We start from the raw sequence: 25,097 nt of genomic DNA, 5'->3' as shown, positions 1-25,097 counted from the left end.
AGCTTGTAAATATCTCCTAAATATTCACCTCCTTCAAAGTGACTGTCCTCATTCAACAGAGGTCCAGCTAGTTGGTGTTTGTAGACTCCCAATTAGCGAAATGTGGATCATCTGAGTGCAATGAATGTGTCTCAGGTGATTGTAGTATAAAGACACCTGTGTCTGGAAGGTCCAGTCACTAGTTGATCAGTATTCCTGGCTACCATTACACTGGGGAGAGGGATATCGGTGCTGACTTGCTTAGCCTTCTGGATGAAGCAATGGAAAAATGTTCTTGATAGTTTTGTGCCAACTTTTTTGTCATTGAAATATCTCAAATAGGTTTAAAAAAACATCAAAAATGATTCCTATCATGCATAGAATTTACAGATTATCTCCGTACACACAAGAAATGTGTTCATTTTCCTGTCATTGTCCAGACTGTCGTAGAAAAAAGGGGATGGGTGAATGCTACATGGGGTCAAAGTATCCAACACTGTGTCGTGAGAATCAGGTGCTCTTCAGGAAATGGACAAAAAAAAAATTTGCAAAAAAAGGGGAGCAATGACTTGCCTGTTTACTTAGCAATAAGAGTCCATAGTATAGGTGGCAGTCAGAACTGAAAGTCCGAGGCAGTCTGATGTAATAAAAGTCCTTTATTAAGCAGGGATGCAGGGATTGCTTTGATATTTATTCAGTTCCTTCAGTTCCTTACTTGAAATTACATGATTTCTCATGAAAAGTTTCACTTGATCATGAGTGACACTAGTGAAAATTGCTCCGGATAGTTTTTGTGCATACTCTTTTGTCATTAAAAAACTTTAAATAGACTCAAAACACTAGAACATGACCCTATTTTTCATTTCATTACCAGATTTTCTGCCCACAATCAAGTGATTTGCCTCGTGCTGTGATATTTGTCCAGACTGAACATTCAAGATGAATTAAGTATCATCAGTTTCTTGGGAAATTACTTGAATTTGAAAACATTTGGCCACAATTTGTGTGAAAAATATTTTTCGAAATTCAAGAAGGACAAAAAGTAATTTGTTTGGCTTCAGAAGATAATGAACGAGTATTTTGTTTCCTTTTCAGTCTTTAAAACCGGAGAAGAAACTCACAATTTTCAAAGAAACGCCAGTGAAATTCAGCTTTTGATGTTTTTAAGCCAGTTTTTAAAGACTGATGTAGACACTCGAAGCTTTAGCTCTTTTCATCCTCTTATAAAGTGATTTTATCTGATGACATGTGCTTCTTCAGGTGAGAGCAGAGCCCAGAAGATTCTGAGCCTCCTCTTTCCTGTCTGTTTGTGTGTCTAGCTGCTGTGTGTCTCTCTGAGGAGTGTTTTGGAAAGCAGCCCGCGGTGGCATCACACGAGCCAGCGCGTCGCGCTGCAGGTCTGAATGTCCCCATCGTCTTTTGGCAGAGGATGGAGATACTCTGATGAAGTCTTATCTTCCTCTTGGTGTGCCTTCAGACGCTGCCAGGCTTACGCGCCTTATCACAAACTCACAAATACACACCGCACAGACAGGATAGTGTGTACAAGATCCTAAAATCAGTTGAGGTAACAGATATTTCTTATATGTGCAGGTATTCCATCGAGAGGTCCAGTGACCCCGACAAGTTCTTCTACATCGATATCACCTCAGGGTCGCTGATGACGGTGCGTTCACTGGATCGAGAGGAGCTCGGTTGGCACAATATCACCGTCCTCGCCATGGAGATGAGTATGTCTCACACTAACAGCCTTTCCTGCACAAAATCACTTCAGAAAATCAGACAAAAAAATGTGTGAAAATAATCTCTTTTTTTCATTTATTCTCGAGCATTTGTTTTATTATTCTCAAATCTTTGGTACAGATTGGTAATGTGTTTTTCCACTCCGGGCCACATACTGAAAGTTATAAGGATGGCGGCGCTACTTTCATATACCTCACCTTTATGATACTGAAGTCAGAAAATCCAGTCTAATTTAGGTAAAGATGTGCTAAGTGATTGGATAAACCTTAATGGTTAATTAAAGGCTAACAACCAGTCAATCCTTTTTAACAATTTTAAGAAGGCCTATCAGATTTCAGGGTAGCCCTGGTTGGCCCTGGCTATCACTGGATCTGCTCATTCTCAGAATGAGAATGACGCCACATGTACCAGAGAATTTACAGTTTTGTCTCAGCTAATGTCGCATCAATAAATTGTCATGTCAAAATGTTTGTTTACAGAATAAGCACAGGAGCACTGCCTAGTGCTGGACCTAAAAAATAAACTAATCCAAATTAATTCATACCATCTCTTCACAAACTATATATTTTTTTGTTTTCTTATTGACAAACAAATACAGTTTAGTGTTACCATCCCGGACGTGCTTCCAAGGTAACACAAAACTGTCAAGCATAAGTTTCATGTTCTAGAATTTGCTGTAGACCAAGAAAGGGCCATGGGCCACATTTGGCCCCCGGGCCATAGTTTGGACACCCCTGCACTATGGGCTCATGCTTTATGATATGACATGATATGTTTAACACCAGGGGTGTTGGCTCAGCAGTGAGCAGATTTCATCTGGCCAGCAAAACTTTTTGGGAAGATGCAATGTTTTGGGAATGTTTAGGGCTGTCAGCATTAATCATGATTAATTAAAGTCCATTTATTTGGCTTTATCGCATTGATTGCATACTTTATTGTCCCTTTCAGCACACTTTAGTGAAGCCACGGCAGAGATCCTTGCAATTGCCCATGTTTACTACAAGTAGCATCTGTCTTGGATCTCTAGAGATGGGGCCTATATGGGTCTCTTAAGGGCTGATCCACTCTTGCAGTTCACATGGGCAATCACAGGTGGTGCCACCATTGACAAACGCACTTGGGACCCATACTTTAGCACACATATAACCAATGAGGGGCCCACAAGGACATGCTGGCTGGGTATAAAATTGACTATTATAATAAATAGTAGTTATGAGATGACATAGGTGATAGTTGTTATGGACTGTAACAAACCCTCTGATTGGCTGAGGATATAGGCAATAAGGCAGAGTGGATCAGCAGCATTAGAAGAGTAGAGTTAGGCAGATTTTACAATTTGCCCCAAAAATGGCTAAGGCAATTATGCTATGAGACTAATGATATAAATGTATGACACTCATCTCACACTATCAAATATTTATTACAATTTTATCTTTATACATAGAAAATACTTTATTAAAAAAATCATAAAATACATATTTTTGGCTCCATTTGATTGAGAAATCAGCAAACTGGAAATTACAACTTCACAATGCAAATATAGACTACAAAAATAGCTTCCACTCCAAAAATCCAAACTAATGTGGGGCACTTTTCAGTCAGTCTAAAAAAAATCTAAAAGCTCCTGTTAGGGGTTTTATCTGGTTATTATTATACCTTTTTATTTATACGTTTATAGTAAAGATCCACAATCAGTGATTAATCTGGTTTTATTTGTGGAGAATAAATAAAACCAGTGTTTAGGAGAAGTATCTGAAATAGAGTTAGGGGTATCCCTGTGTCCAGAAGGGGGCGTCAGATTCTGCACAAACCCAAAGTCCATCAGAGGAGCTTTAAAGTTAAAAAGAATGTGACTCAACAAAATGAGATTCAAGGAGACAAAAATCCCAGACAGTCAAACAGATGGGTGAACATATTTTCAGAAATACAGAAGCGGTGATTTTGGACACATCTCCTGCTGAGTTACATAACATGGAGCAGAGAAACCCTGCAGATTTGAGTACAGCTGGTGGCTCTGAAAGTCACCTTCAGCCTCCTCCCTCTGCTGTTTGTCTGGCCGTGTCTCTGTTTGGTTCACAAACACAATTAAATTAATGTCTAATGAAGTACGCTTTCACACAGAGGCTAATCAAAGAAGAGAGGGCAAGGAAAGAGGAGAGAGATCTAAACAACGTGGAGGAATACAAAATACATCTGATCAAATGGTCAAGTAAGGAGAAAGTCTTAGCTCATATATGTGCTTTAATACCAACTGAAGAAAGACAGCAGAGTTCAGTCTAAGTGCTCATCTCTAACCCTCACACTCTCACACATTTACATAACACTCACACAGTAACTCGGGGCTCCGACCTCCAGAGCCAAAGTCACCTCAATGATCGATCGATCATGTGATGAAACGTGAGAAAGTAGTTACCACTCTCTAATTACGTTTCCATGGCCTATTACACAGCTGGTTAAGAAATGCAAATGTGTGCTTGTTAATGGAGAATAATAGAATCGTAATGTGAGCGTGAGGAGCTCTAATGTGCCGCCGGCTCGCTCTAAATGAGCTGAAGATTAAGAGAGGCACAAACCGAGCTCAGCAGGATCCTCTGAGTCATTTATCAGAGTCCACTGATGCATCGCTCTGCCTTTGACCTCCTCTCTCTCTCTGTTCCTGCAGACGACCCTACCAAGGTGGGCAGCGTGTCGGTAGCCGTAAGGGTCCTGGATGTCAACGATAATCCTCCCTCGCTGATGCACTACCTGGAGGCTTATGTGTGTGAGAACGCCAAGGCAGGGCAGGTACGGAGGCTTGAAAATGTCTGACATGACTAAATATCAGAGTCTAGAGTGTGAAGGAGTTTACAAGTGATGAGATGTGCATTTTAAAAGTTTTTTTCTCTTGCAAAACTTCAGAGGCTACTTAGCTACTTGTAAATAAAAATGGCACATATAAATAATGATACTTCATTCAAATCTGTGATGCATTTTTAAGCACTGACATCATTTAAGGAAGTAATTGTACTAGACCTGACATATCCAGCGAAATGTAACAATACATAAAGATTTTTTAAGGATTGAATTAAAGACTTCTGTAAAAATGGAGGCAAGTGTGATATAAACATAAAAACTGTAGCTACAAATCTCATTGCATGCCAGTCAGGATTTCCTATGAGTCAGTCTAACTCAGTGTGTTGATGTCATCCAGCTGATCCAGACAGTCACAGCGGTTGATCCAGACGAGCCGCTGGGTGGACAACACTTCTACTACAGCCTGGCTCCAGAGGCGGCAAACAACCCCAACTTCACCCTGAGAGACAACCAAGGTGAATACAACATGTACTGTTAGTGTTTCTGAGCTGTCCAGCTGCTCTACAGAGAGCAGAGAAGTGGTGTTCAAAGAGCTGAGCTATAGGAAATGGAACCTTGAGAAGGCGGAAGTACACCACTGAATTATAGTAATTAAATCCAGATGTACAAGTCAACAATGCAACAAAATTGCAATGGCCCAGGTTTACTGAACCTAAAGGGCCATTTTACTTACTAGTGCTAATGTTGTCAGTGAAATCCCCATGGTTGCACTGGGAGTGCGCGTTTAATACACAGTAAGCTTCAAAATGTCAGTGTTAAATATCCGTATATAGTCTTAAAGGTTAAACATAAATTGTACTGAGTATACCAAGATACTAAGATAACAAACACAGTAACTGTTTAAAGGGGACATATTTTACCCAAGTTTATATTGGTCTCAGAGGTCCCTAAAAGATGCCTGGGAAGTTTGTTGCTAAAAAAAACACTCCAGTATAGGACTTTGGCATGTCTAAAAACCCATCTGTTTCAGCCCTTCTTAGAATGACCCGTTTCTGTGGCTTCAAATGTTGATGAGCTGTCTGACTCTGCCCCTGACCACAACCCTCTTGGGACATGGATGTGGTACTCCTGATGTCACAGACACTTTTAAGACACTCTGAAGTTTAGGACCTGACTGGGACTTGAACCATCCACTTCCCAGACCGTAATCAGCAGGGTAATCCACTGAGCTATCCAGCATCTCAGCTGGTGGCTGAGAGGGTCAATAGAGGAGGGTGGAACTTTCCTCCAAGTGGAGGAGAGCCGACGAAACCTGGGGTGGGTGCCTACTCCCTATATGAGGTCACTAGGGTTAAAATCTGAGAACGGCTTATTTCAGCACAGATTTTCTGAAAGGTGGAGAAACAGTGGGGGAGAGGGGATGGATTTTTCTGGTACTTGAGGGGATTGTGGACAGGCCAGGGACATATATTTTTGTTAGAAAAGCCTGAAAAAGTGATTTTTGCATAATGTCTCCTTTAAAACGGGTGGCAACCTCCGGTCCTGAAAAATGAAGCCAATGCAGAAGTGCAAAAAAATTGCAATTGCAAGTGTCCATTTGAGGCTGGCTGCAGGAATACCAGAAGTCCCATCTGAACACCTGTTAAAAAGCCGTTTTTTACACCAGAAATAAACTGGCTTACAGCCTGGTTCAAAAAAACCAAACATGTCTTCATGTGCTCAGACTGTATGGGGGGTGAGTTTTTTTGTAGTTTGGTTGTGACCATGATTTTAATATGGTAGCTGCCACGGATTGGCTTCAAGAGCTGTTTGAGTCTGCCTATTGTAAGCAGACGGCTGACGTCATACAGGGTTTGTCCAATTCTTTCTTCAGTTCATGGTTTAAAACAATGTTTAAAACAGAAAGCGTACCCATGAATGCCTCTATGTTCAGTCTGATGAGCATATTTTGACTTTGTATTGAAAAACTAAAGAAAGAAGTATTCACATGGACAGCCAGGTAGTCATTAAGACTTTTGTCTGCTTTAAGATCACTGCCTGTGTATGGAGAAATGCCGCCTTCAGTCTGTTTTTGAAGCCTCTCTGTTCCTGAGTGCCCTTAAGGTGCGTTTCTTTATTTGACAGCATCGCTGACATTTGTGAGAGTAGAATAACTCAGTTTTGTTACCTTAATCATCCCCTAAAACATATGGCAGCCTAATCATTACACCAGAACTTCCACCGTTCACTGCAGTGAGTGACTTGGCAGTTGCAAGTATAGAAAAAGGTTAATATATTATATATATATATATATATATATATATATATTTTTTTTTTTTTTTTTTTTTTTTTTAAACTTTTTTTCATATCAAATTCACACAAAATATTGCTAGGATTTGTAGTAACATTGGGCTGATTGGGAACAGAATTCCCATATGGTCTAGGGGTTAGGATTCCTGGATCTCTTTTATAGTTTAAATTGTGCAATGAAACTAAAGAGAAGATTTCCATCTGATTGTAGTTTGTTGATAGTATTCATCGATTACTAAAGGAAAACCTTAACACGAAAATCTTCGGTTTTCTGACATAATTGAAATGCACCAGAGAATTCGCTTTACTTTATCAATATAAACAACAATCAGGATGACAGCAGCCACCTCCCATATGGTCTAGCGGTTAGGATTCCTGGTTTTCACCCAGGCGGCCCGGGTTCAACTCCCGGTATGGGAATGAATTTACTTGTTGTTCATTATAACACATCACCTCTTGGACTCTGATACTTAGGCCCACTAAATACCATAAAATAAACATGAACACTGAACTTTCAACTTTGACTCACAGTATCTGCTGTGGAAGATAACACAATACTGAACTATGAAGACAATCAGTTGAGTGGCAAAGGCAGCGACAGACTTTATATTTGGATAGAGAAACACATAGGACTACTTTATGGACTAGACTGAGCTCTCGTCCATTTATTTGTGGGTGGGCCATGAGACGTAATTTACAATGAACTAAAATCACAGAAATGAAAAAATAAATTAAATCCTAGTTTCAATTATCATAAAATACTTTATTACATGTTATTATATATGCAAAAGGTCTAAAAATATAACTTACTTTTTTAACAGCAAATTCAAACGAGATATTGATGCTATTTCGGGAGACATGAGTAGTCCCATATGGTCTAGCGGTTAGGATTCCTGGTTTTCACCCAGGCGGCCCGGGTTCAACTCCCGGTATGGGAACATTAATCTCCCCCTTCTTTACAATGTGGTTCTCATTGACAATTGTCTTGCATTCAGTTTCAGCTCCAACAATGGGAATAATGTGACAGTAATTAAATAAATGTTGAAAAGTTCTCCAAAACTTTGAGGAAGTTTGTTAACAATATTAATCCAGTAGAAATCCGCATTGGAATTGGCAAAATTTTAGTTAATTAGCAAACTTTACGAGCTGAAGATGGAAAATATGATGTGTTCAGGTAACCTCAGTAAATTAGACGACTATATTCAATATGTCATGAAGTGTTCAAATGTAACATAAAAATGGGAAAATTTAATTTCTGATGAGAAACTTCAATAAATTCAGTGTGAATATGCATTTATATTTTAAGGGATATACAGTAGATGTGACAGGCAGAATCATAGCTTTTTAGCTCAAGCACTACTCAGTTAAGACCACTTGTAGTTTGAATATTTGCCCTTATTTTGTCTTTCTACCAAACTATAGAAAGTATCGATAGTGGTATTGATAAGAACTCAGATCTGCACTTTCAATGTGCTGTACATAGAATTAAAAGAATTAAAGTAAAACACTTGACAGTAACAACCTTTAAAAATCTAAAAACATAAAATATACTTAAAGAGGCTATATGTAACTTTTAGAAAAAATGTGTAGCTACACCACCGGCCATTAGGCAAACAACAGTATTGTGTAGCTTGTCCATGAATGAGCCTCCAGTTTATCAGCTGATACACACGCAGACCAAGGTGATTTACTGGCACCATGTATACAGAGGAGGTAAGTGAAGTAACAAAATAAAACACTACATGAGCAATGTGAGGTTAGTGTTGTTTGGATAGCATATTCATAAGAAAGCTAACATAGTTTATCATACGTATTATAGAACAGAAAGCACTACATTGTATTTCATGGTCCGAAGTCATGCCCTGCCTTTTCTACAGAAAGACGGCATTCTCTGGATCGGTATTTATCTTAAGCACGGAGTGATCCTCTCTCCATTTCTCATATGCTCCACCAATATTTACCCTCAATTTCCCCCTGCATTGGTCAAGCTCTCATCTAGCTTGATGGGCTTCAGCAGATAAAACTATCTTGGTTTTTATGTTTACGCTGAGTTTGTGTGGATGTTTGGGTTGTGCTAGCCGGTCGTTTAGTCACGGAAGCAGCCTTCTCCATTGCCGTTTCTTTCTATTCTACACACCGTAGCCAGGTATAAACAGAGCAGGGGTGTGCATACTATGTAGCACCTGACGTCACATCCGTTGAGATTTCGCGGAAAATTCGGCCCGAGTTCTTTACAGATGAATGACTCAACAGGCTTATACAGGCAAACATGGAAGAAATAAAGGGCCTTGTTCTTCACATTGGGATAAAGTGCACACCAATATATATTCAAAAATGGGAAGTGTGAAAGCAGAAATCTTAAATATAGCCCCTTTAAACTATTAAAACAAAAAAATGCTGTGGTTAATCAGGATTATATGCTCATACAGTCCCATATGGTCTAGCGGTTAGGATTCCTGGTTTTCACCCAGGCGGCCTGGGTTCAACTCCCGGTATGGGAATAGGCCATGTCTCCTTCTTTATGATGTGGTAATCACTGGCAGATGGCTTGCATTCAGGTTCAACTCCCATAATGGTGTTTGAAGGTTCCAGACAGTAATTTCATGGACAATCCTCAGTATAAAGGTAAAGGTTGAAACATATTCTCTCTTGAACCCAACATAAATCCAAAAAGCATTTTTTAATATAAATTACAGACTCTTATCAGCTTCATCTGATTCCTTTAGACTAGTACAATTAATGTCAATACACAGAGACCTCAATTCAATGGGTAAATGTGCACATGTTGACAGTCATTACTGTCTGTGTACCTGTGTCTCTTGCAGGCTTGATTCTGAGCTATGTTCATAACTGTTAGAGAGAATTGGTCATGCAATTACTGTCAGGAAGACATCATTCATTTCAGACACCATTCCCATTATTGGAGTTGAAACTGAATGCAATACAATTGTCAAAGAGAACCACATTATCAAGGGGAAAGCAGGTTTCCCATACCGGGAGTTGAACCCGGGCCGCCTGGGTGAAAACCAGGAATCCTAACCGCTAGACCATATGGGACTACCTATACCCCTCCAAATCCTATCAATATCTCCTTGGAATTTGCTGTGAAGAAAGTGAATTAAGAACATATTTTTAGACCTTTTGCATATAATAACATGTAAGAAAGTATTTTATGATTATCATAGCTCAGTTTTATCTGGATTCTTATCTCCGTTTCCTCTGTTGTACAGCATTTATAGAAGAGTTGAGAGTACAGGGTTCATGTTTGTTTTATAGTATTCAGAGTTAAGGAGTCTAAGGGTGCCTTCACACCAGAGCTGTTTGGTCCGCTTTAACCGAACTTTGGACCGTTTTCCCGGATAGTCCGGTTCGTTTCGAGTGGTGTGAACGCTCAAACGAACTGAACCTGCGGACTAAACAAGTGGACTCTGGACCGCTTGCAACAGGGGTCTCGGTCCGCTCCCTAACGAACCCTGGTGCGGTTCGTTGGTGGTGTGAACGCAAAGCAGACCTACTTGTGAACCAAAGGCAGGATGAGGCATAAACCGTTATGACATACGGATTTGTATGTGATTTAATACGCTCAAATACATGTCGGTCCCTTTCTTGGCGTCTGGGTATCCATGGCAACGCGTCGTAGTCCGTGCTGATTTATTCGTCTCGTGTAAAGGACGATATGCTGAACAGCTCACCACCTTGCCGGCTGCTCATAATGCCGAAATGCATTGCTCTTGCAAATGCAAGAGCAGAAACCACAAGACAGTGTAAATTCTGTGTTTCTTCATTGTTTATAGGGAAGAAAAGACCGGCGGAAGGAGTTTCGTCTTCTTCTACGCCTTCTTTTCTTCTTTGTCGCCGTTTGTTTGTGGCGACAGCGCCCCTAGCGGGCAGAGGTTATAGGTGTTCAGACGGTTTGGTCTGCTTGACCAAAGAGAGCAGTGTGAATGCAAACCAAACCAAAGTGCAACAATGTTGCCATTTCTGTTCCAAAACGGACCGAGTCCCCCGGACTATCAGGTGTGAAATGGGTGTGATGACAAACAAATAAGTCCCTAATCCCAGACTGCTGGGTTGAAAACCAGAAATCCTAACCGCTAGACCATATGGGTTGTACTGATAAATCTCAAAGGCAGGCGTAAATTTGCTGGTCATCTGCTCAATGGTTTTATAAAATTTAAAGTCAGAAGGTGCTGTTCATCATGAGGAAATAAGCCAATTGTCCGGGTTTAATTTAAATAAAAAAATACATACAAGGGAACAATTTGCAAGCTTTTTTCCTCAAAGATGCTTATGCAATGTAGAGCATACACCAGAGATAGCATACCGGGAGTTGAACAGGGCCACCTGGGTGAAAACCAGGGATCCTAACCACTAGACCATATGGGACCTGACAAAATGATCTGCTATTGTTGTTTAAGCCTAAGCTTTCAATATTTCCAGTGAAAAGGGAAAACTATTTTTAAGTGCTATATTTGAAGTAAATCAGTTACAACAATGATTTCTGGCACAGGCAATCTGATAACTCTATTACGATAATCACAGGGAAATGATAAATTATCACTTCACTATTTTCTATACAGTTTGTCTGTTGAAGAAGATGTCTTCATTTCAAATACTGCAGTGGTATTCAATATGACCTAAACTCACCTTTTCCTGACATTTCATCTCTTTCCAGACAACACAGCATGGATCCTGACTCGGCGGGGAGGCTGGTCCCAGCAGGACCAAACTGTCTTCTACCTGCCCATCTTCATCTCTGACGGTGAGCAGCCGGTCCAGACCAGCACGAGCACGCTGACCATCCGAGTGTGCAGCTGTGACCAGGAGGGGAACGTCCTGTCGTGTAACGCAGAGGCGTACAGTCTGCCTGCGAGCCTCAGCAGAGGAGCGCTCATCGCCATCCTCGCCTGCATCTTTGTCCTGCTAGGTGAGATATGACTCACTCTTTAAAAATATTGCTAAAACTACACGTCTAAGGCTGGGTTTGCCTCAGAGGTACCAAAGACATAAGTAGCTTCTTTATACATTAAAATACTAAAATCAAAGCCACATTTCCCTGAAAAGCACCCAAATCTCACAGCCCAGAGTGCAACTTTTTCAAATAATTAAAAAGTTCCTCCAGCTTAGTTTTTGTTTGCTCTTCCACAGAGGTTGAAATATTGTTTAGGATGAGACAAATTAATCTTTCAGGATGTGAAAAAGTCTTCAGAGTGCCATTCTGGGGAAAATAAAAAATGTAGGCACTGAAAGCTCTTACCCTGAAGCCCCTGTACTTTTTACTACCCAAAGAGCAGAGACATTTTAGAGAGTCAGTATAGTCCCTGAACCTTATTCAGCCCCGGGTTTCTGTCATGGAAACAACCCAGTACCTCCTTAAATCCCTTCTCTACAGTTTATGTGGTCAAAATACAGCTTTAGCCTTTGTTAAAGCTTGAAATGTAGTAGCAGTTTTCATCCAAGTAAAAGTCAACAAACAGAGATCATGTTCAATATATGAAGATATGAGTGGGAGAAAACCTGGTAAAAAAATACATTTTATATCATACAATAAAGTTAGTTCAAAAGTAATTACTCCATAGTAGCATTATGAATATGATGGCATAACAAGCTTTATGCTATAAAGGAGGAGGCTGGGGTGGAGGAGGTTAAGCTTTCCCAGCAGCAGCAGTGTGGTGGATCAGCATTAATGCAAGCAGGGATTAGTGAGAAGTATGTCATATTTAAATAAACCTTTGTGTTGAGAGAAAGAGCTGTGATTGGCTGTGGGAGCTGGGACATGATAATTAGAATCAGCTGGCAGTCAGCTGATCACAGCTGGTGTATGACTACTGTGTCATGCATGAACTAACGCTAAGCTTCATTTGATGCGTAGTTAGCTGGAGAGGCTATCCATCATAGCTGGCAGTTAGAGCCACAGTTTTATCCATTCCTCACACTTTTGTGTATATTTTGGTTATATTTTTTGGATCTAAAGAATAGAATGTTGAAAATGTTGTTTAGATGGTTAGGATTACCATCATTTTCATTGAAGTCCCTGTAAAGTGAAAAAATATACATATTTAGGTTTGTTGTATGACAGGCCTGAGAGGTACCAAAGCTTTGATATACCTCCGTTCAGAAAGCGCAATGTCTTCATTGTGTGTTGTGGGTGCCTTTGCAGTCTACTATTGGTGTTCTGGTTTAGAAACATATTAGAATTTGTAGATTATCACTGGTATTGTTTTAAGGAAATTGAGTTTCTGGTGTCATAACAACCGTGCATGGATCGTTGCATGACAAGGGTTAATACAAATGAGTAAGGCCTATTCCCATACCGGGAGTTGAACCCGGGCCGCCTGGGTGAAAACCAGGAATCCTAACCGCTAGACCATATGGGACACATCTGTTAGGATTGCTATTATTGTTGATTATGAAAAAAAGCTTAAGCTTTCAAAATTTTAGATGAAAAAGTCATTCCTCATATCAAGTTAAACACTGATTAATTTGAGGCCATGATGATCCCAAAGTAATTCACAGAAATTAAAAAGAAAAAAGTGAATCACGGGGGGATCTTCTCACTGTTTTGATCACACAGTTTGAAGAAATGCAGCACATTTAGCTCCATCTCAGAGAAGTAGGGGTGGGTAAAAATATTGATTAATCGATGCATAGCAATATTTACCCCCTCAATTCAATATCGATTCAGCAAATCCTCTGAATCGGCTCACCTCCTGGCCAGTGGGGGTCACTGTGCATGTGATTCGCATTGTATGGACAGAGGCCGCACTCGACCAAACAACAACCAACCATAACCATGTTATGTGAGGTTTATCACAATTTCCAAGAGGAAAGAAATATTTTTAAAGTTTACGTGCACGAATAAGTTATTATTGTGCAGATTTTTAGTTTCAGATGTTTTACTGCTAAAAAATGCGAGGTGACCTACCGCATATGTTCACATGGGCATGAAAATAATTATTAAAAATTGTCAACAGGTCATTTGTGTATTTCTACTTCTTACCGAATCAACATCAACGCATTTAAATCAATATCGAATCGATATCGAATTGAATCGCAACCTAAAGAATCGAAATCGAATTGAATCGTGAGGTTCTTAGCAATACCCAGCCCTACGGAGAAGACATGATGCTTCATCTGTGTGTTTCCGTACTTTGCGTACACAGCGAATTTTTGTGGGTTTGGTCGTATGCAAGAGAAGGTCATCAATACTTTGTTAATTTTCGATAGTGTCATTTCAAACTGTACAGTATTTCTGTCATTGAATTAATAGTTTTGAAAAGTATCAGAGCTTTAAAGTAATCCAGATTGAACATTACCAACTGTTAATGTTGGCCAATGCATTTGTGCAATTGGAGAGTAGACAGGAGATGGTGTACATTTTCTGGTATAAGTTACTGGATGACTGGGATTCTGGTTCATGAGGGTGTAACACAAAGAGAAACCTCTATTCCCTTACCGGTAGTCAATCCTGGGCCACCTGGGTGAAACCCAGGAATCCTAACCACTAGAGTCTAGTGGCTAGACCATATGGGACTTCTCAGCTGCACAAATATGTTTGCCAAATGTATTTGTGTAGTTATACAGATAGTGTGCAATCCATGGTAGAAGTTACCCAAGATTTGGTGCCTTGACTTGCCTTGGATTCTAGCATAACTAATCCTGATAGAAGACATGCAGGCTAGATAGACAGAACTACAAAGGAGAAATTCCTGTTCAAACCAAGCCACCTGGGTGAAATCAAGTATCCTAAATGCTCGACAATATTGGACCTGTGGTAAAGATGCTAGCAATGTTTTGTTGATGCATGCAGTTTAGACAGTATGCAGGAGATGCATCTTTTGGTATGAATTACCCAATATTGGTTCACTAACATGAGCAGAAATAATTAATTCATCATTACTAGTGTTAAATATCGTCCTAACACAATAAGCTCAGACAGGAAATAATGTTTATGAATAATAATAATGCAGATGACTTAAAGTAATTCATTTCTGCTGTTTTTATTGGTTGATAGTACTGAAAAGTAGCAAAAGCTATGGAATTCATCCATCTGTGCAATTAGATATCCCAAAGTGTTTTTGCAATGTAGACAATATGCAGGAGATAGCAGAAGCTACACAACACTGAGAGCGTTGAATTTGTCCCAGAGACAAGACCATGATTATATAAGACAAACAAAGCAGGGAGCTTATTCCCATACCGGGAGTTGAACCCGGGCCGCCTGGGTGAAAACCAGGAATCCTAACCGCTAGACCATATGGGACATGAGTTTGGTGACTTGTGTTTTTGAGAATAATGGAGCCAAAGTCTGGCTTATCTTTCTGAGTAGAGTCTATAGCTATGCCATAGTGGCTTATGTCCATGCGACCATTGTGTTTTTGTGTCTTGGGGTGTCTGTTAGGCCGGTTCCAGTTCCTGAACCTTAATTTGAACTGGCCGGCTCGTTCAAACCAGGAAAAAATTGGTTCTGAACCTGAAAAGTTGGTTGTCAGCTGGAACCAAAAATAGTTGGTTCTTTCTTGGGAACCGTGACATCATCAGTGGGCATATCACATTCTAGGTTGTGAAGACAAGAATAAAAAGAAAAAAAGGTCTGCTGGAGAGACACCTGGGCATTGACAGAATTCCAGGTGAAGCTGGAGAGTAGTATAAGGAAGAGGACGTTATATGCTGAACTTGTGGAAGAGATGGCGAAAGCTGGGTTCACCTGAACACCAGACCAAATAATTGATAAACTCAAGAAACTGAAGAAGGAATACTGGGACAACATGAAAGTATTGTGCAAAAGTGGACCAGGACCCGCTTTGGTTCAGCTTAAACTGGTGTGAACACGGGCTGGTTCGCCAGAAAGCACCAAGGTTGTTAGACTCCAGAGCGGAACTGGAGCCAGAACCAGAACCGTGTCTGTCTGAGAACAGCTTGAGTTGCTCTGTCCAAAGCTACCCAGTGATGCAATTTTATTCCAGTTCTTGGTCCTGCCACTGTATTTCCAGCTTAAAGGAAATGATGCCAACTGGAACCAAACGTGTTATGTATGAGCACCTGATTTAACAACAGATGTTGCACAGAAATAAAGAGAGAATTAGCTGAATCAGTGGGCAGCTGTCTCATATTTTTAGATTTTTGCAGGGATTTGACTTGCTGTACTGCTGTCTGCAGCATTTTATCTTGGTCCAGAGTACACAAAAATATACCTGTGGACTTATCAGGTAATTTTGGTGCTACAATAATCCACAAATAATACACAGATGATATCATTGCTTCAGTAGCAAAATTTTACAAAGGAATTAAAAAAGATGCATGTATGCAGCTTAAAAAGCAGCGATATTTACTCCTGAGACTGACAATCTGAGAAAAGGCAAAATTCAAAAGCATAAATAACCATCTCTCAGTTGGATATTTAATCTATCTCCCCATTCTTTTTGAAAATCTGCCCGGCCAACACAGATTACCATAATTAAGAACAACCCCCTGCTGGTAAATCAGAATTAAGACGTCTTTTCAAACAATGAGATCACAGTCAAAGATGTTTTAACTGAATTTACTGCTTCCTCTTGTTGAAGCAGAGTGACTCACCCCGCTGAGTCTTTCTGTTCAGACTCACAGGTCTGCAGGGAGAGATAAAGAGCGTCCATATCAGCCTCCAGGGAGAAGACAGGGAGATGCTACAGGGCAGCTGCTGCTAATGAATGCCAGCCAAGACACTGAAAAGAGACTCATATTTAATCCTCAGCTGGCTGCTTCTAATAATCCTGCATTATGAGCTTTTTCACGCTGAGAAAATTTACTGTTAGATGTTCAATTAGAGGACAGGAGTTTATACAGTTTAAGTCATTTTTTATTCAAAGTAACTTCTCCTTCAATATTCTACTGTGGCAAACACCCAGCAAGCAAATAAGTCCTGTATGAGGTTAATTATGCCAATACTATCTTCATTGGATTTGTATGTATTCAAATATTCTGCCCAAAGGTCAGAGAAAAATGCTGCAGAGGTTTCAGTGAAGTCTTCATGCTGCCCTGAGGCTCACCCCTGGTCAAAGTTTCACATTCTACTGCAAGCTTAAAATGCTTTCTTTGCTAAATATTTCTGTACTGATTCTGGGAAAAGGCAAAATTGGGGTCCCCATAACCTTGCAAAGCAGATGGATACACCTGTTTCCTTGTTTCTCACTGGTGAATCCATCTTGCAAAGCTCCCATCTGAACAGTTTGGGCCCGGTTAGAAAGTGACAATCAGCGACAAGGGGCAGTACTTTCAGGCACGGCCGAGTCGTGACGTTAATAAGCAGCAACAAGAGGCCGGTGCAATTATGGCGGAAGAGCTTAGCATGGATGCTGCTAAAGCACCAGTTTTATCAGAACTTGAGGACATTTCTTCGTTAAAAGAAGAACAAAGAACAGCAGTGAGTTGTTTTCTTTTCAAAAACGACAAAAGTCGAGTAATTACATGTCTATGGTCGCCATGATTGGCGTTATTCCTTGGTAGCTGTGCACGCGCGGCTCAATAGCGGCTACGTCACATGTTTTGTTGCTCTGATTTGCCCATAGAGATGTGACAGACAGAACGTTCATCCAATCACACTCCGAGTTTTTTTCAAATCCTCTGCCTTTTCCCAAACATTTCCTATTGAAGATTTCCCAGATGGATGTATTGAACAAATCCAACTGGCGTGTCAGGTTAAGGTCCCCAGGCTCTGTCCGCATAAATTTGAGGCTCCAGGGCTGAAATGTTTGGGAACAGGTGTGTAGCTAAGCATTCTGGACCCACAGAAAAAAAAGGTATAAATGGGAGAGCTTTCTGGGACCCAGCCAGATGAGGAGCCCATGGAGGTTGGGAAACTCATGGTCCATTGTAAAGTTAATCTTTGATTACCATATGTTTACCTGAATAATAACCACTCTTATCAAAGAAACAAAAAAAAATTTTTATTTGTTTAAGCTGTAGTAAAACATACCCCTTTTCGAAAAGTAAACCTTTTCTCTTAAAAACAATGATTACCTTTGTTTTAGTAATGTTAAAAACAAGGGCATATTGACTAAAACACTTGGAACCTAATGTCAGACTTTAGAGTCAAGCCATGATGTGCACAAATGTTAGGATGCCAGAGAATAAACTAGAAGGAACTTCAAAAAAAAACTTTTAAGGGAAAAAAATTAAATAATTGCAAAAAGTGACAAAAAAGTGAAAAGTGGGAAGAATGGGTTGAATGTGACACAAATTGGTTGACAAAAGTGGTTAAAAATGGTTGCACAGTGACAGAAATGTGTTAAGAAAAGAAAAAAGGGTCAAAAATGGGTGAAAAATTGGTGAAAGGCAGTTAAAAGGCAAAAATCAATGAAATGTGTCAAAAATGGGCAAAAAATTGCTTTAAAAATGGGTGGCTAAAGTAGTGAAAAGGTGTTAAAATGTAGCCAAAGTACATTAAAAGTGGCCAAATAAAGGGTCAAATGTGGAAAATGGGTGGAAATGATCATGAAAAATGGAACATGAAAAAGTGGAACAATTAAGAAAATCAAAACCCTATAATGAATGGGCACCGGGGGCCTCTGGTTTTCTCAGGGCCCAGCCAGCTCTGTGGGCAGGCCTGCATCTCTGCTGACTCTCTATGTTCTCATTTCTCCCTCCAGTGATGATCCTGCTCATGCTGTCCCTGCGCACTCACCGTAAGAAGCCCTACCTGTGTGACGAGGAGGAGAACGTCCATGAGAACATCGTGCGCTATGACGACGAAGGTGGCGGAGAAGAAGACACTGAGGCGTTCGACATCGCTGCCATGTGGAACCCACGTGAGGCTCACCATCACCTCAGCAAGATGAGACAGGACATGCTGCCGGAGATCGAGAGCCTGTCACGTTACGTGCCTCAGGCGTGCGTGATGGGCGGTGGCAGTGGGGACAGTAATGTACACGGGTACGTGCTGGCGAAGCTCCTGGAGGCTGACATGGACCCGTGTGCTCCGCCGTATGACTCCCTGCAGACCTACGCCTACGAAGGAGAGGGTTCTGTGGCTGAGTCACTCAGCTCGCTCCAGTCTGGGGCGTCAAACACGGACCATGAGTACGATTATCTCAACGACTGGGGGCCTCGCTTTAAAAAACTCGCCGAGATGTACGGCGTCCTGGAGACAAACAGTCCACCTATGTGGTAGAACAGCAGAACCTTTTTGCCTTTTAATCATGATTGATGACACAATGAAATCAAAAGACAGACAAATATCAGAGACACAAACTGTGTGCAAGGACAACAATAAAGCCAGGATGTGCTCACGCTCTCATCCATGACTGTTAGCACTTGAATTCCTGCCGAAGCCTCGATTCTCCACGGCGGTGATGGCCTGGGATGCCCGCAGCAGCAGCAGTGTGAGCTGGTTTTTAAATCTCCCCCAGAGAGGGGCTTCAGAGTGGGGCTGGATTGGCAGCCCTGCGAGGCCCAGAAAAGGAACGGCTTCAAAGCACATGTTAACTCTCCTGCCTGACCCCGCCACGGGCAGAGCCGCTCTGTTCAAAGTGACGGCTGATTTATGCCAGAAAGAAGGACTACTTTTCTTACAGAGGGAGATAAAACTCCGAAAGCTGATCCACTCCTCTGAGTCTGTGCTTTAATACGACTCAGCCACACCATGATAAAAGAGAAACGTCATTGCTGCAAACAGAGATGAGTCTTTTTTGTTCCATCTGTGGCAGGTCTTAATTTATTCCTTTGTTTCTTGTGCTGTATTTATATTTTTTGCTAAATTATTCGGGTACTTCAAACCAACACTGTACTTAAATCTGCAGCCTTGTGAGGAAATCTTTAAAAGATCACCTATATGTTGTAACATACATGATGTAACTGCCCTTGTTTATGTCGCTCTGTGTGATTTCCCATGAATCTCTGCATCACATGCACAGATAAGACGTGTAATCCCATGTGGGTTTTCCAGGTTGATATGTGTTGTATTCTTGTTTTTTGTATCATTTTTGAGCTCTTTGTATTGTAACTCTGTTTTCTCCAAAAAACATAACGCAGTTATCCATTCACGGTATGAGAAGGAAGCAAAATGGTTTGATAAGACTGGAGATTTTCCCAGCAGACGGTCAAACGTTCACGCAAATTGGAGTCGCCTTTCAACAATTTTCGGATCCACCGCGGTGCCAGCCGGTGTCGGGCGGCAAATGAGGCTTGATCTGTCCTTTCAGAGATACTGTGTTGCTTTTCTGCCGCCACACAAATGTGGCTTAATCCTCCAATCCTGTGGACTTCAGAGACTTTGATAATCTGCATCAAGTGCCAAATGTAAAAAGGACAAAAAAGAAAAAAACATGTTTTGGATGAAAAGAGAAAAAAACATAAAAACCAAAAGATAAAAAATGATTTTTCAAACAAGGAGGGATGAAAAAGGAACATTTTGATAATTTGATTGAATTTTACTTGAATTCATGTGGTCAGTCATGCTACAGTAAGTGGTATGTGAATGTAGATAATTTTTGTATTCTTGCTAATAAAAAGAAGAAAATAACAACTGTTTCTCTCTCCTTTGTCTAGTTATATTTATTAATACTGCATACAATGTGCTTCACATTCACTCAGTCAGTTTTCCTAATATTGTACCAATGCACGAATACACAAAATTTTACACTAAGAGCAGGTGTTGACACCCCCTTTGGTTTATTATTTACAAAGACCCTACATCAATGGCTGTAAGGAGCTCTAAAGGGCACTTGCATCTCGGTGCATGTCAGGGTGTCGCAATCTTTGTAGTTGGGTGTTAGTAACCCATGCAGTGTGCTGAAAGCTGAGCCCCATGCTGAAGTGCATGGGTTGTTTGTAATATCTCAGAAACCATTAGTCAGATCTCTATGAAATAAACTGTGATCATAAGCTTACCTTTATGCCTATTTATGGATGTGTTTTGCCATTGATATCCTTTCCAGAACATTTTTAATCAAAGCACAAAGCGCTGTGTTTATTCATAGCTTTGATACCACTAATCCAGATTGTTAAACCCAAAATAGTATGACTATTTATTACATTTTATGACCAGTCTTGCTAGCCGTTCTTTATTTTGACAGCAGAAGTATTCTGGAATTCTGGATTTGAACTGTTAGAAAGTTTTCACCTCTTTCCTGGCTGGGTTTATTTGGGCGGGGCCAATACGTGGGCTGGTGATTTCATCAGCCCCACAGTGGGCATGACTCCGCCCCTCTCACACTACAATATAAAATCACAGAGCAGCTCATCTCAGCACAGTCTGTTGTTAGCTGATGTAACTGCCTTCATTGAAAGTTAACAGTTAAATGCTGCTTTTCTGTTCATCATGAAGTAAATTTGACAAATCTATCAGCCACAGTGGTCTATGGATCATTGAAAGCATCATAACAGAAGTTTGAGCCAAAAAACAGATTTGTCTCTTCTTTTAAGGTCAACAAAAGGTCAACGGGCAGGCTAATAGCATGAGTGCTTTCCTCAATTCAGATTGTAGCATCTTTTTAATTTGAGAGGATCTTATTTCTCCTTAGTGGGCGTGGCTTCATCTCATTCAACAGACACACCCACACCATCCTGGAGCAGATTTTACTGCCTAATTTTTCATGATTTTGAAGCTGGATTTGACAAACTTAGAGATGTTTTATTTGACTGAAATTTGTCCTGGGGGTTTGTAACACAGTGGCCTTTCATATAACAAGCCTAAATACAGATCTATTTTCACTTTACAGGGTCTTTAACATACAACATTAGTGCCTGATCTTGTAAATGCTCTACAGAATGAACGGGCACAAATTCCCACAGAAAGGCTCCAAATCTTGTGGCAAGCCTTCCAAGAAGAGTGGATGCTGTTGTAGCTGTGAAGGGGGGGCAACTCTGTATCAAAGAGCATGTATTTGAATAGTTGAAGGTGTAATGGTCAGGCAGCTGAAAACTTTTGTCCATATAGTGTTGATTCCTGGCTGCCCTGGTCATAAAATGGAGATGATGTCAGTGATAGTGGTTAGAGTATGTGTAGTATTAGCAGTAACACCCATGTCTGATAACAAACTGATCATCCTAATTGAAATGAAATGGAGAGGACTTGAGCTCAGGAAATTGTTTTGAACACAGCTCTCATATAAAAGAAGAAGAAGAAGATGCTTCCACATTAATAAAGAGCTACTTCAGCAGTGAAGAGCATCTCCCTGGGGCACTGAAAAGATGAAGTAGCTTTTTAAATCTGTAATCACATGCTGAATTGTCCTCCAAAGTGTTATTGCACTTGAATCACTTTTCATTACCTCAAAGAACTTAACTCGCTTGACTTATTCTGTTTTGTAGCGCTGATTAAAAGTTCATCCCTCTCTCTGCACGCCGTACCTGAGCCTCCAGTCTCTGTAGCACCTCACAGACCGGTTCTGTCTGATTGCTCTCACTGTAACACTTACATGAGCAAACAAAATACTTGCCAAAGGGAATTAATCAATTATAAACAAGAGGCTTAACGTAATTGCTTTTGTCAATCAAAGAGAAGAGGGAGAAAGGAAGAGAATCACGGTGATAATCTTCCTCAGACAATGTTTTCCACAACTATGAAATCTATTTCCACTGTCACAACAAATAACAAAGACCTAATGCTGGAACCAACGGCTCCTGCTCACCTGCATGGGCAGCATTCATCAGTGAAATTACTCCGTAGATGAGCCCATAATACTCTCAGGATTTAAGTTTTCATATAAATACATTCATATCCTCTGGCAGGCTGAGCAGAACTCTTCAATTACTCTTTGGGGATTTCTGTTAAGTCTCTTTGGTTTAAAGTCCATAAGTCCACAAAGGCTCTCTAAATCTTTGTTTCTCCGTCTTGCATCATATCACACTGTTCCTCTTTGGAATATTATATCATTATTAAGCTCTATCATTGCATTTTAGGAGGATATTTCCTCAAGTGTAAGCGCAGCTCAGTCAGCATGTTTGTGCAAAATCCTGCCCTCTAGTGTTCAAAAACAAAATTCTCCTGCTTTAAAGCAACAAAATTTAACTTTCCTCCCTTGAAATGCTGATCTAATCCCACAAAACCTTCATGTAGACGTCATGTCATCCACCTCAGCTGTCTGCTTTAGCACTGTGCAACTCTGGCCGTGGCTATTTCACAAGAAGTGCGTATGACTTTATGATACTGGTTTACACACTAGCCTTCAGCTAAAAGAAGCCAGATAGATTATCCCAGTCGTGTTTGATACAAGAGCCAAGGCTTAGAGACAGAAGAGGACAGTGACGGATGAAGCTGAGAAGATAATTTTCATAACATCTACTAATGAGTGGTAAAGAACATACTTGGTGTTGTTGCTATGTATTTTTATATAATGCCAAGGCCACGTTAACCATTTGGGCAACTGAACAATTCCTCATAGCCTTGAGATATATAGAGGGCCCAAAGCAGTAAGGGATAGCTCCACTAAGATTTTACACTCCGTGCTTATAGTTTCAACTTTAGAGTGAAGGTTGTGTCCACTAATATCTCACTTTGTTGCAACTAAACCACTAAAGAGTTCGCACTGATGAGATTCGGATGCTAAAACGCCCACAGCCGAGCTCACTTAGCTGTTTTGTCACATCAGTGGCTTTGCACTTAGCTCAAGACACTCCAATGACAGAGCAAGCCAGAAATACAGAGAAAAATACAGCTGTTAGAGAGAAAATGCACGCATGTTGGCACATGTGTGACTCAGAGGCTGGAAACAAAGGAAAATGTGCTGACCATACACTGGTGCCACTGCTGTAGTTGCAATGCCACATAAAATACATTATTATCAGACAAACTAATATGTTTAGAAATCAGCTGGTCAGTTAAGGCTGAGAGAAGTCATTCTGAATAATATTGCCCTTCCTACTGCGTGAATCAATATTTCATCAATTCATTAAAGACCCTGTTAAGTGAAATCCAAAGTTTGTGTCTTAACACACTAGAAATTTTGGAATATGGTTGCTATAAACATGTGAAAACACTGAGATCTACATGTGACTGAATTCTGGATTTAGGCCGTTAGAATATGTGGGCTGGCAATGTCACGAGCCAACAGTGGGGAATGACCCCGCCCCTCTAACACTACAATATAAAATTACAGAGCAGTTCATCTCAGTACAGTCTGTTGTTAGTTGATGTCACTGACTTTATTGAAAGTTAAAAGTCCATTAAATGCTGTTTTTCTGTTCATTTTGAAGTGAATTTGCCAAATCTATCAGCCACAGTGGTCTATGGATCATAACAGAGATTACAGCCAGAAAACTGACTTTGTCTCTTCTCTGGCACAGAGCCTCTAATACTTTTTTACAAAATAATATTGCTATCTGATAGGAGACGCTGCAGAGGAAGACAAATATTTCACTAATGATTGATTTAATTTTTAACATACACTGTATTGCCAAAAGTATTCACTCACCCATCCAAATAATTGAAATCAGGTGTTCCAATCACTTCCATGGCCAAAGGTGTATGAAATCAAGCACCTAGGCATGCAGACTGTTTCTACAAACATTTGTGAAAGAATGGGTCACTCTCAGGAACTCAGTGAATTCCAGCGTGGTACTGTGATAGGATGCCACCTGTGCAACAAGTCCAGTCGGGAAATTTCCTCTCTCCTAAATATTCCACAGTCAACTGTCAGTGGTATTGGTATTATAACAAAGTGGAAGCGATTGGAAACCACAGCAACTCAGCCACGAAGTGGTAGGCCAAGTAAAATGACGGAGCGAGGTCAGCAGACGCTAAAGCGCATAGTGTGCAGAGGTCGCTAACTTTCTGCAGAGTCAGTCGCTACAGACCTCCAAACTTCATGTGGCCTTTAGATTAGCTCAAGAACAGTGCCTAGAGAGCTTCATTGAATGGGTTTCCATGGCCGAGCAGCTGCATCCAAGCCATACATCACCAAGTGCAATGCAAAGCGTCGGATGCAGTGGTGTAAGGCACACCGCCACTGGACTCCGGAGCAGTGGATACAACGGAAATACACTCCTAAACCTTGTGGAAGGCCTTCCCAGAAGAGCTGAAGCTGTTATAGCTACAAAGGGTGGACCGCCGTCATATTTAACTCTATGGATTAAGAATGGGATGTCACTGAAGTTTATCTACAAGTCAAGGCAGGTGAGCAAATACTTTTGGCAATACAGTGTATGTTCTGTTCAAAATTTGAGTTCCTACTAGTTCCACAGCACATTGTTACTGATAAAAAAAAAAGGATATGACTGACTGAGGTGGAAGGAGGAGAAAGTAGAAGCAAGATGAGTAGATAGAAACAGTGCCAGTTTATACCTGCTTTTATTTGATGTTAAATTGCTCCACTTTT

General features: G+C 40.6%; 1 protein-coding gene and 6 non-coding genes across 7 annotated transcripts in view; 4 read left to right on the top strand and 3 right to left on the bottom strand.

Moving 5' to 3' along the window:
* LOC121527303 (cadherin-20-like) overlaps positions 1-19,537 on the top strand; it is a 43,604-nt gene extending 24,067 nt beyond the window's left edge. Inside the window, exons 7-11 of the mRNA XM_041814211.1 lie at positions 1,573-1,709; positions 4,385-4,506; positions 4,913-5,030; positions 11,480-11,731; positions 18,432-19,537. Of these exons, the coding sequence (XP_041670145.1) occupies positions 1,573-1,709; positions 4,385-4,506; positions 4,913-5,030; positions 11,480-11,731; positions 18,432-18,952 (1,150 nt within the window). The 3' untranslated portion in view covers positions 18,953-19,537. The remainder of the gene's footprint in view (positions 1-1,572; positions 1,710-4,384; positions 4,507-4,912; positions 5,031-11,479; positions 11,732-18,431) is intronic.
* trnae-uuc lies at positions 7,153-7,224 on the top strand. The gene has a single exon. It is a non-coding gene; the product is annotated as a tRNA-Glu (tRNA).
* Positions 7,671-7,742, top strand: trnae-uuc. The gene has a single exon. It is a non-coding gene; the product is annotated as a tRNA-Glu (tRNA).
* On the top strand, positions 9,234-9,305 carry trnae-uuc. Its single transcript has one exon. It is a non-coding gene; the product is annotated as a tRNA-Glu (tRNA).
* trnae-uuc lies at positions 9,790-9,861 on the bottom strand. The gene has a single exon. It is a non-coding gene; the product is annotated as a tRNA-Glu (tRNA).
* trnae-uuc lies at positions 13,110-13,181 on the bottom strand. The gene has a single exon. It is a non-coding gene; the product is annotated as a tRNA-Glu (tRNA).
* trnae-uuc lies at positions 14,996-15,067 on the bottom strand. Its single transcript has one exon. It is a non-coding gene; the product is annotated as a tRNA-Glu (tRNA).
* Positions 19,538-25,097: the final 5,560 nt, after the last annotated feature.

Source organism: Cheilinus undulatus, linkage group 19 (assembly GCF_018320785.1).
Source record: "Cheilinus undulatus linkage group 19, ASM1832078v1, whole genome shotgun sequence".
Classification (NCBI taxonomy): domain Eukaryota; kingdom Metazoa; phylum Chordata; class Actinopteri; order Labriformes; family Labridae; genus Cheilinus; species Cheilinus undulatus.
This window is presented reverse-complemented; position numbering and strand designations above follow the sequence as displayed.